Source organism: Euleptes europaea, chromosome 1, assembly GCF_029931775.1.
Source record: "Euleptes europaea isolate rEulEur1 chromosome 1, rEulEur1.hap1, whole genome shotgun sequence".
Taxonomy (NCBI): Eukaryota; Metazoa; Chordata; class Lepidosauria; order Squamata; family Sphaerodactylidae; genus Euleptes; species Euleptes europaea.
In genome coordinates this window covers 171832314-171843263 of record NC_079312.1, presented here as the reverse complement: position 1 = coordinate 171843263, position 10950 = coordinate 171832314, and the positions used below count along the sequence as shown (strand labels likewise).

Genomic DNA, 10950 nt, shown 5'->3' with positions numbered 1-10950 from the left:
CATTTAGGATTAAAGCTTCCATGTGTGGGTGGATTTTTTTGCGGACGCAGGGTGTGGGGGGCCTCCGTTTTCCAAGCTGACATGGATTCTCTTGGCCAGAAGCCACCCAATACATCTGTTTTCCATACCTTTATCGACTCCAGCAATGAGTTCTGTAGATCAATAGTTTTCAAACTGTCTTGAGGGGACACTTTCCAACCCAAATAATCTGTGGTAAAAGTTCCGCATTCAGCAGAAGACTGAGGTAAAAGGATGAGGATGTTTATTCATGAAGAATGCAAGCCACCGCACCGTTTTTATGCTTGACTGGGGGATGTATCTCCAGGGCACACCTAGCACTTCTCTGAGTGGCTATATATCACAGGGGAAGGTCAGTAGTGGAAAGGCAACCTTCTCTTCCCTTTTCATTGCAAAAAATACATCTATCTCTGCCAAATTCTCGAGACAGTTTCTAGCAACCTCATATGTAGAAACCTCAGGGATGTTTCCTTAGAATCCCAGAAGATACTAGCACACAAAGAACAGTTAAGGTGCAGAAATTATCCAATTTTTGTTCACGATAGGCCTCTTTTTCCCCCTTTGATAACTGGTTAATACACTGATAGAAAGCAGATTAACACTTTCTCCATCATGTGGATGGAATGGCGGGAGCTCCCCCTCACTGGCCCCGTCTTCAAGCAGAGGCTGGACGAACACTTGTCAGGGATGCTCTAGGGCTAGGCTGATCCTGCGCTGCGCAGGGGGTTGGACTAGATGGCCTGTGTGGCCCCTTCTAACTCTATGACTATAAGGTAGGACAAGATTCCACAGCACACACTTAGAATCATAGTGTTGGAAGGGACCACCAGGGTCATCTAGTCCAACCCCCTGCACAATGCAGGAATTTCACAACTACCTCCCCCCAACACACCCCCAGTGACCCCTACTCCATGCCCAGAAGATGGCCAAGGTGCCCTCCCTCTCATGAACTGCCCAAGGTCATAGAATCAGCATTGCTAACAGATGGCCATCTAGCCTCTGCTTAAAAACTTCTAGGGAAGGAGCACTCACCACTTGAACTGCCAGGCTTTACTCTGTTGTAGAATTAGACCCGACCAAGAAACTTTGCCCATGCTTAGAGAACAGATTTTTTTATAACATAAAACAAAACAAATACAACAATAATAATAAAAAGAAAATAAAAAAAAGAAATACAAAAGAGTATCTATTTATACTTATTAATACATTCATGGTTACAAAATTATAAAGTTCAAAAAAAACCCTCAAGATACCCCTTCGACCCTCCACCCACCTTAAAAAGTGACCCATCACCCAACTTCCGAAGAAGTGTCTAAACAGTTTTAAAAATATCTATTAACAGTAAAATATAAAAGTATTAAAAACTAGTTTCTATAACTCACTAATTAAAATAGTAAAATCCATTTTTGCCAGTTTATGGACAGATTTTTTTTTTAACCTTTGGTGGGCAAGAGATGGGGAAAGCTACTTGACAGTTTTGGACAAGCATTGCCCATTTTGGATCACTGAGCGCAGTCTGAAAACAAAGCTTGCGGGTCCGACCTGAAATCCAAGAGCGGATCGCGTGTTTCCTTTCCTACCCTTCTGAAGCCAAGCAGCGCAAAGAGGGAATCCACCCCCAACATCAAGACTACGATTCCCATCATGCCTCGCGCCTCTAGCAAGGGCAACCCTCCAATCCCTCGGCTCCCCTTTGTGACTTCATTGGCCGCAGCCAATGAGATCACGCGCAGGCGAACAAAGGACTCGAGGACAAAGGCTGCTGGGCAGCATTAAGTAGCTGGTAATTTCTTTGTCCTGGGATGCAATCTTTTGGGCGCCTTTTTGCAACGAGTTTTGCTAAACGTACTGAAGTCTTAACCCAAACCTACCCCTTCTTTATAAATTAAAGCGATAGGAAACATTTGTGATGCACAGACGGACACCCCCTCTCTGACACGGCTTAAAGGAAGTAGAAAAGGGCAAAAGTCCAGTAGCACCTTAAAGACTTAACAAAAATATTTTCTGCGGCTCACGAAAGCTCATACCTTACCAGAAAATATTTTTGTTAGTCTTTAAGGTGCTACTGGACTCTTGCCCTTTTCTACTGCAGACAGACTAACACGGCTACCCACTGTGAAATGGCTTAAAGGTGTAGAGGAAATACCTTCCCTGACCAAGCGCACGACGTGTTTCACTTAAACGCATGAAGCTGCCTTCTACTGAATCGGACCCTTGGTCCATCAAAGTTAGTATTGTCTACTCAGTCCGGCAGCGGCTCTCCAGGGTCTCAGGCAGAGGTCTTTCACATCACCTACTTGTCTGGACCCTTTAACTGGAGATGCCGGGGATTGAACCTGGGACCTTCTGCATGCCAAGCCGATGCTCTACCACTAGAGCCGCGGCCCCTCCCCTAAAGGAACAGCAGCTTTAGTTTCAAGGCCAGAAATGCAGCTCTTTTATTGGAAAAGTGGGTGGCCCTTAAAAGGGCCTTTTGTTGTCGCGGTTGTCCTTTGTAGCAAAGATTTAGCCCCCAAAGCCGTACAGGGTGCGGCCCTGGCGCTTCAAGGCGTAGACCACGTCCATGGCGGTCACGGTCTTCCTCTTGGCGTGCTCGGTGTAGGTGACGGCGTCTCGGATCACGTTCTCCAGGAAGACCTTCAGCACGCCGCGGGTCTCCTCGTAGATCAGCCCGGAGATCCGCTTCACGCCGCCGCGCCGCGCCAAGCGACGGATCGCCGGCTTGGTAATGCCCTGGATGTTGTCCCGCAGGACTTTACGGTGGCGCTTGGCGCCGCCTTTGCCGAGACCCTTCCCGCCTTTCCCGCGACCGGACATCTTCAGCGCAGATTCACCAAACCGAAGTGATTTGCAAAAGCTGCCGACGCTGGTTTATATTGCCTGGTGTCGGACCAGAGTGAAAACCGCGCGCTCAGGGGCGGGGTGGGGGGGGAACTGCTCCTTATTTTGCATAACTGAGGGCTAGTTCAGACATTCGACCAATGAGCGACCGAGAGGTTTCAAAGCGGCCAATCGGATAGCATCGTTTCAAACGGGACGTTTTTGGCGCCTTTCCGCCTTTGTCCTTGAGTCTGCGTAGAAAAGTGACCTTTGCGTCTTGCGCGGTTTTGGCACTGCATTTAATTCCCGCCCAGGCTAAACAAACATCGATCTTGCTGTTCCGGTGGCGTGTATGCTTTATTTTATTTTATTCTCTGTGGGGCAAAGGAGAGTCGGCCAAGGAACGGTCTTTCTGATCGTGGGAGGTTGCTGCCGCCCTGCAATGGCCACGTCTCCTTCCAGCCCTCCTTCCTTGCAACCCGTCACCCACCTCATCTTTGACATGGACGGCCTGCTGTTGGACACCGAGCGCCTTTACACCGTGGCGTACCAAGAGATCTGCCAGCGCTTTGGCAAGACCTACACCTGGGACGTGAAATCTTTAGCCATGGGCAAGAAGGCCCTGGAGGGAGCAGAGATCATCCGGGACACCCTGGATCTCCCGATCACCAAAGAAGAGCTATTGCACGAGAGCAGGATCCTGCAAGAGAAATTATTCCCCGCCGCCAACTTGATGCCGGGTGTTGCCAAACTGATCCACCACCTGCATCGGCACCAGATCCCCATCGCGGTGGCCACCAGCTCCTCCCGAGAGAGCTTCGACACCAAATCCACTCGCCACAAGGACTTCTTTGGTTTGTTTCATCACATCGTCTTGGGGGACGACCCGGAAGTGAAGGGCGGCAAGCCGCAGCCGGACATCTTTTTGGTCTGTGCCCGGAGGTTTGACCCGCCGCCCCCGCTGGAAAAGTGCCTTGTCTTTGAGGATGCCCCTAATGGGGTGCAAGCAGCACTGAGAGCCGGCATGCAGGTAGTCATGATTCCCGACGAAAACCTGAACAAGGATCTCACCAAGGGAGCCACCCTGCTGCTCCAGTCGATGGAAGATTTCAGGCCTGAACTGTTTGGCTTACCACCGTTTGACTAGGGTTGCCAACCTCCAGGTACTAGCTGGAGATCTCCTACTATTGCAACTGATTTCCAGCCAAAGGCAGAGAGGGACCTGGAAATCCTACATTTGACTAAGACCTGCTGTGTGGATTATCTGCCTGTTTTATTAACTTAGACTTCCTAATTTGGTGTGAGAAGGCTTTTAAAAAATTTTTAAAAGCTTTAAGATTCCTATCAAAATCACATGGTTTTTTTTATAAAGGTTACCGGATGACTCACTTATTCAAAGCCAAGGGAGCTAACTGGAAACATGCGTAGGCTCTAAGTACTCCACAAACCTTTGGGGCCTTAAAAAAACATAGCCAGCGTGGTGTAGTTGTTAAGAGCGGTGAACTCTAATCTGGAGAACCGGGTTTGATTCCCCACTCCTCCACATGTGCAGCGGACTAATCTGCTGAACCGGGTTGGTTTCCCGACTTCACGTGGAGGGGTGACCTTGGGCTAATCACAGTTTTATCCAAACCCTCTCAGTCCCACCTACCTCACAAGGTGCCAGTTGTGGGGAGAGGAAGGGAAGGTGATTGTGAGCCCCTTTTAGACTCCTTAAAGGTAGAGAAAAGCGGGGTATAAAAACCAACTCTTCTTCCTCCTCTTTCGTATGTGTAAACGGGCTCTGAAATGCATCTGTTGTGTTGCCTTATTTACCACCACCTTTCTGCAATGCATTGTGATTTTATTCTCACAGTAACCATGCTTGGTGTAATTCTATTGTTCAAAGTGAATGAAAAAAGGCAGAAGCTCTCCGGCAACTCAGCAAAAGCCACTGGACTTGGTTCGGGGCCCCAGTTAATGTTTACTTTATGTACCACACTGTGTTCAAAAGCTTTTAAAAAGTAAATGATTCTTATTCTTGAGATTGCAACCATATAATAAAGTGCGTGCAAAATACTGCTAAGCTGCCTGTTTTTTCCCCTCCCTCTCTCTTCTTCCCTCTCTTGACTGGTTTCCCCCAGATCCAAGCTGTTTTGTAGCAAAAGTACAGCTTGCAAATGAAGCAAAAAAACCCCAATATCCTAACTAGGAAAACTGTTTCTCTGGAACTCACTCCTTAAAAGATGACGAATTTGCCCGTTGTGATCAGCTCCAAAGTCAAGAACACCATGCTGTTTAAAGCATTTTGGCTAAATTCCATATACTTTAATTATTAAGGTACTGAGCTAGAGAAGTCTTAACACCAGCGGGGCAATTATGCAAATGTGCCAAGAATTTTTTTTCTTTCAATAAAGGTGTATGAATAATGCCTGAATTCATTCTCTAGTATCCAAGTGTTGCAAGTATCAGATAAATTCTGAAAGGAAACAGTTGCTTTTTGAAAATTGGAATGGGTGTGTATAAAACCAGCTCAAAATATACCTTTAAATAAAGGTATATGAATAATGCCTGAATTCATTCTCTAGTATCCAAGTGTTGCAAGTATCAGATAAATTCTGAAAGGAAACAGTTGCTTTTTGAAAATTGGAATGGGTGTGTATAAAACCAGCTCAAAATACAGGGTCTCTTTTAAAGGGTTGAAACCTTTTCCTTTCAGTGGCAAATCACCATAAAGTGCTTCACCATCAGAAGGGCAAGTGGCTGCTTTTCATTCCTGACCTCAAGTACCTATTACCTCAAGAGCCAGCATAGTGTAGTGGTTAAGCGCAGTGGTTTGGAGTGGTGGACTCTGATCAGGGGAACCAGGTTTGATCCCCCACTCCTCCACATGAGTGGTGGATGCTAATCTGGTGACCTGGGTTGGTTTCCCCACTGCTTCACATGAAGCCCCCTGGGTGACCTTGAGCTAGTCACACACTCTCAGCCCCACCTACCTCACAGGGTGTCTGTTGGGGGCGGGGAGTAGGTGATTGTAAGCTGGTTTGATTCTTCCTTCAGTGGTAGAGAAAGTCAGCATATAAAAACAAACTTCTTCTATTTGTATGACCTTTGTTCCAGGGGAAGGGGTCAAGTATGTGATTTTCAAAAAAACAAACAGCAGTCAAAATGTGCAGAACCTGTGAATAGTAGCTAACAGAGTGCTGGGTTTTGACAAGCCCTAGCTGTAAATCCATGATCAATGCCAAAACTAGATGTGGGGGGGAGATCTGGTAACACCCTTACCAGCCAAGCCTGTCTCAACTGGGGTGTTTTGAGAATAAAACGGGATAGAATCACATGCATTTTCTCAGTGGTCCTAAAAACAACCGTGAACATAAGATCCCTGCTAGATCAGACCAAAGGCCCATCAAGTCCAGCAGTCTGTTCACACAGTGCCCAACCTGGTGCCTTTAGGAAGCTCATAAACAAACCACTGCAGCAGCATTATCCTGCCTGTGTTCCACAGCACCCAATATAATAGGCATGCTCCTCTGAGACTGGAGAGAATAGGCATCCATCATGACTTAGCATCCATTTTTACTAGTAGCCATTGAATACTCTTCTCCTCCATGAACATGTCCACTCTTAAAGCCTTCCAAGTTGGCCTGGAAATAAGAGTTGCTTTATTACACCCATATTGCAGACGAGAACACTGAGGCAAAGTGGTTTGCCTAAGGCCTCCTAGTGAGCTCATTGCAGAGGCAAGATTGGAATCCAGGTCTTTGGGATTCACAGCAGTCTCTCTGCTACTACGCTAGTCTTTAGCAAGTTAGAATCATAGAATTATGGAGTTGGAACCAGGGTCATCTAGTCCAACCCCTGCACAATGCAGGAAATTCACAACTACCTCCCCCCCACACACACACAGTGACCCCTACGCCTTGCCCAGAAGATGGCCAAAAAACAAAGCCAATTTTCAGGATCCCTGGCCAATCTGGCCTGGAGGAAAGTTGCTTCCTGACCCCCAGATAGATAGATCTTTAGAAGAACCAGATGTAATTTTTTAAAGAATCCTTAATAGTCCAAAAATGGAGAATTCAATTTGAACTATTCTAGAATTGTGACACTAACCCCACCCCTGCTTTCAGTATCCTTCTCAGCTCCCAAGCTATGTAGAACAGGATTTTGTCTCCAGGAGAGAACACCCGATCCAGGACTGAAGGCCTAACTTCCAGATGCAGTAAAAAGTCCTGGGTAAACATGCAAACCTCCATGTCTCTTCCCAGACGTCTGCCACCGAACACACAAAAATATTTGGGATTTCCAAGCTTCCCTATCATTTATCATCTGAACTCTTGATCCCCCCCCCAAGTTCTTTACACAATGTTAAAATAAAATGTTCAACCGTGAGACCATGTGCTTATGCTATACCCAGGATATTCACAAACCAATATTAGATAATAGAGATGGTATGTTGCATTTTCCTTGTTTCAATATATGCTGGGTTTGTAACAAAACATGAGCTTATTCATGGAATGGCAAAGTGTGCTCCAAGGGCACATATGCAACAAATACACGATCTTTGTAACATCTACCACCCCGACTGCTGAACGTAGCAGAGAGAACCTAAATTGAAAATACCAGTTTAGAGCGCTCACCCCCCCCCCAATTATTTCATCCGCTCTCCCCAGATATTAGCCTAGATTTGGGGGAGGGGGATGGTTTTAGCAATCTAAAACTGAAGAATGTTTTTATTGCAATCAACCCCCCCCCCCATTATTTCACCTGCTCTCCCCAGATATTAACCTAGCTTTGGGGGAGGGGAAGTTTCAGCAAACTGAAATTGAAGTGTTTTAATTGCAGTCAAAGCCCATTTATGCCTGAGAGGTTTTGCCTTCGATGTGCTGCTCCCTAGATGCACATTTCCCCCACCTGAATTCTCAAAATGCAAAAATAAGCCCCCATGAGGTTAGAATTATATGGGGAAAACGTGCATCTAAAGAGCAGCAAATCCTCCCATGCATTAATGGCCAAAGGTATATGCAAGAGTAATACAACTCCTTTACAATAAAAAGCCCATCTGTTAAAAGGGGGAGCAAAACCTGAAAGCACATATGGATTTTTAAGCTTTATTCAGAAAACTGTTAGAATTGAAGAGTTACTTTTAATAAATTAAGCACTGTAACTTCACGGACGAAGAATATGTAGTCATTACAGCTTTTTTTAATGAAAAGGTGGGTGGCTCTTAAAAGAGCCTTTGGGTTTCTCGGATCTCCTTGCGAAGCAGCAGCAGCCAATCCGCTTACTTAGAGCTGGTGTACTTGGTGACGGCCTTGGTCCCCTCGGAGACGGCGTGCTTGGCCAGCTCCCCGGGCAGCAGGAGGCGCACGGCCGTCTGGATCTCCCGGGAGGTGATGGTGGAGCGCTTGTTGTAGTGCGCCAGGCGGGAGGCCTCGCCGGCGATGCGCTCGAAGATGTCGTTCACGAAGGAGTTCATGATGCCCATGGCCTTGGAGGAGATGCCGGTGTCGGGGTGGACCTGCTTGAGGACCTTGTAGACGTAGATGGAGTAGCTCTCCTTGCGGCTCTTGCGGCGCTTCTTGTCGCCTTTCTTCTGGGTCTTGGTCACGGCTTTCTTGGAGCCTTTCTTCGGCGCCGGAGCGGACTTGGCTGGCTCGGGCATGTTGGCAGATCCCCTTCGGTCCCAAAACACGACCAGACAGCTCTTGCACTACTCCCAAGCAAAACGCGACTGAAGCCTGAGTCAGCCTGGCCTCTATTTAAAGTCCCCGTATGCAAATGAGGGTATCCAAGCTCCAACGCCGCGATTGGACCCAGGGTCATCTGACATCACCGCCCCCGGCGCGCGCACATGCAAATTAAGGGCACTGTGAGCCTCCCGTTCCCATTGGACGGGTGCGACACCTTCTCCTTTCGGTTGGCGGGGCTGGGAAACTCAGCATCCGATTGGCCGCCCGACACCGAGCTGCAAACGCAGCCAATCAAAAGTGCGCTTCCCCAGGTATCGGGAAGGTATAAAAGGCCCCCGCTCTGCTCCGGGGAAGCATTCGCGGTTTGCTTCGTTATTGCGTGCAAGGTTTGACGCGGAGGTTTTAGTGGCGCCGTCATGTCTGGCCGCGGCAAGCAAGGGGGCAAAGCGAGGGCCAAGGCCAAGTCGCGCTCCTCCCGCGCCGGCCTGCAGTTCCCCGTGGGCCGCGTCCACCGCCTGCTCCGCAAGGGCAACTACGCCGAGCGGGTGGGGGCCGGCGCGCCCGTCTACCTGGCCGCCGTGCTGGAGTACCTGACGGCCGAGATCCTCGAGCTGGCCGGCAACGCCGCCCGCGACAACAAGAAGACGCGCATCATCCCCCGCCACCTCCAGCTGGCCATCCGCAACGACGAGGAGCTCAACAAGCTGCTGGGCAAGGTCACCATCGCCCAGGGGGGGGTCTTGCCCAACATCCAGGCCGTCCTGCTGCCCAAGAAGACCGAGAGCCACAAGGCCAAGGGCAAATGAAGGCAGCCTTTTTAACCCGGAAACAAGGAAGAAGTCCCTTCTGCATCTTAAACCCAAAGGCTCTTTTCAGAGCCACCCACAATTTCACCTAAAGAGCTGCGAGTCTGTTTGTGTGTGTGTGTGTGTGTGTAAGTGCCGTCGAGTTGCTTCTGATTTGATCCCCATCTGTTTTTGAGCAGTCCTTTGCCATTTACCCATGGGAGGTTTGGCTTGGTCACATTTCCACGCAGTTCTCAAAACTGCATGGGGGCTTATTTTTGAGTTTTGAGAAACGGGGTGGGGAAAATGTGCACCTAGAGAGTGGCAAATCTGAGGCAAAACCTCCCATGCATAAATATTGGTGTTTGTAACACTCGTATACTGCATTTCAAAGGAATCTACTTTCTATTTAAATAGGGCTTTTCTATTTGGGGTTGTCCCAAAGCCTGAAACTTTTATTTTGAAGGCGTGGACTTTTTTTACCAGTTGTCAGTGCTTTTAGTTTGCTGGCCAGATGGTCAATTTCCTGAAAATGTCAGCCCCCCCCCTTCCATTTTACTTTCTATGCCTTCGTTCCCTAGAAACCAAACTCACTGTTCCATATGGAGGTGTGAAACCGCTGAAGCAGTTCTGACCAAATTTCGTTTCCTGTTTCCTGGGCGGCCGTGCTTAGAATTATTTCCCTTTGCCTAAAATTCGTATCCCTGGAGCCAGATCACTTCAGAATACATTCCTTCAGTAGCGTGTACTGATAATCCCTAAAAGGGTGTTAGATGCACCAGGGCTGCTCTCTGGGGTCACTGAAAACATCCATAACCAGAGACAGTAAACCTCACAACCATTGCTGGGACACAGCATGGGAGGGAGGGAGGGAGACTCCATCTCTGCTCTGTTTATTGGTCCTCCAGGCCACTGTGCAAATTTCTTTATTAAAGTCATTTATACGCCGCCTTTTCCCCCAATGGGGACACAATGCAGCTTATAGCATTCTTCTCTCCTTTTTATCTTCACAACAACCCTGTGAGGTAGGTTAAGCTGGCTGGCCCAAGGTCACCTGGTGAGTTTCTATGGCACAGGTGGGGATTCAAACCTAAGTCTGCCCAGATACCACTCCAACTCTTAACTGCTACGACTGCAATCCTAAAGACACTTTCCTTGGAGTAAGCCCCATTGAATTGAATGGGGCTTATTTCTGAGACCTGTTTAGGATTGCTCCCTACACCATGGGGGATCACTGGTCAGATCCAACAGGGCTGTTAAGTATCTCACTTTGGACATTTGCCTATATGCTTCTCTAACACCATAAATCGATTTCTAGACTCTGTATTTTATTAGATTACAGTGGCCCAGGCTAGCCTGATCTCATAAGCTAAGCAGGGTCAGCCCTGGTTAGTATTTGGATGGGAGACCACCAAAAAAGACCAGGGTTGCTGTGCAGAGGAAGGCACTGGCAAACCACCTCTGTTAGTCTCTTGCCATGAAAACCTCGAAACGGGGTCGCCGGCACTTTACACACACACACACACAACATTGTACCTTTGCATCCTTTACGACACCCTCCCATATTCTGGCTGGGTTTTAAGACACAGATCTGCATTCCTACTAGTGTTTGAGAAAGGAAATTTGACTCTGGGATTTTATTCCCCACCCCCACC

At 48.0% G+C, this 10950-nt stretch overlaps 4 protein-coding genes across 4 annotated transcripts; 2 read left to right on the top strand and 2 right to left on the bottom strand.

Moving 5' to 3' along the window:
* Positions 1 to 2520: 2520 nt before the first annotated feature.
* Positions 2521 to 2835, bottom strand: LOC130484515 (histone H4). The gene has a single exon (XM_056857540.1). The coding sequence runs from the start codon at positions 2833 to 2835 to the stop codon at positions 2524 to 2526; it is 312 nt and encodes a 103-aa protein (XP_056713518.1). The 3' UTR covers positions 2521 to 2523.
* A 445-nt stretch (positions 2836 to 3280) lies between these two features.
* Positions 3281 to 3985, top strand: LOC130493244 (pseudouridine-5'-phosphatase-like). Its single transcript, XM_056866946.1, has one exon. It carries the CDS (start codon positions 3281 to 3283, stop codon positions 3983 to 3985), a length of 705 nt encoding a protein of 234 aa, XP_056722924.1.
* Positions 3986 to 8074: 4089 nt separating this feature from the next.
* Positions 8075 to 8485, bottom strand: LOC130480559 (histone H2B 5). The gene has a single exon (XM_056853148.1). It carries the CDS (start codon positions 8480 to 8482, stop codon positions 8102 to 8104), a length of 381 nt encoding a protein of 126 aa, XP_056709126.1. The 5' UTR covers positions 8483 to 8485; the 3' UTR covers positions 8075 to 8101.
* Positions 8486 to 8920: 435 nt separating this feature from the next.
* LOC130482807 (histone H2A type 2-C) lies at positions 8921 to 9320 on the top strand. Its single transcript, XM_056855666.1, has one exon. The coding sequence runs from the start codon at positions 8927 to 8929 to the stop codon at positions 9314 to 9316; it is 390 nt and encodes a 129-aa protein (XP_056711644.1). The 5' UTR covers positions 8921 to 8926; the 3' UTR covers positions 9317 to 9320.
* Positions 9321 to 10950: the final 1630 nt, after the last annotated feature.

What these genes read in the sequence shown, in the direction of transcription:
- LOC130484515 (XM_056857540.1), bottom strand. Translation starts at nt 2,835, where the DNA reads ATGTCCGGTCGCGGGAAAGGCGGGAAGGGTCTCGGCAAAGGCGGCGCC.
- LOC130493244 (XM_056866946.1), top strand. Translation starts at nt 3,281, where the DNA reads ATGGCCACGTCTCCTTCCAGCCCTCCTTCCTTGCAACCCGTCACCCAC.
- LOC130480559 (XM_056853148.1), bottom strand. Translation starts at nt 8,482, where the DNA reads ATGCCCGAGCCAGCCAAGTCCGCTCCGGCGCCGAAGAAAGGCTCCAAG.
- LOC130482807 (XM_056855666.1), top strand. Translation starts at nt 8,927, where the DNA reads ATGTCTGGCCGCGGCAAGCAAGGGGGCAAAGCGAGGGCCAAGGCCAAG.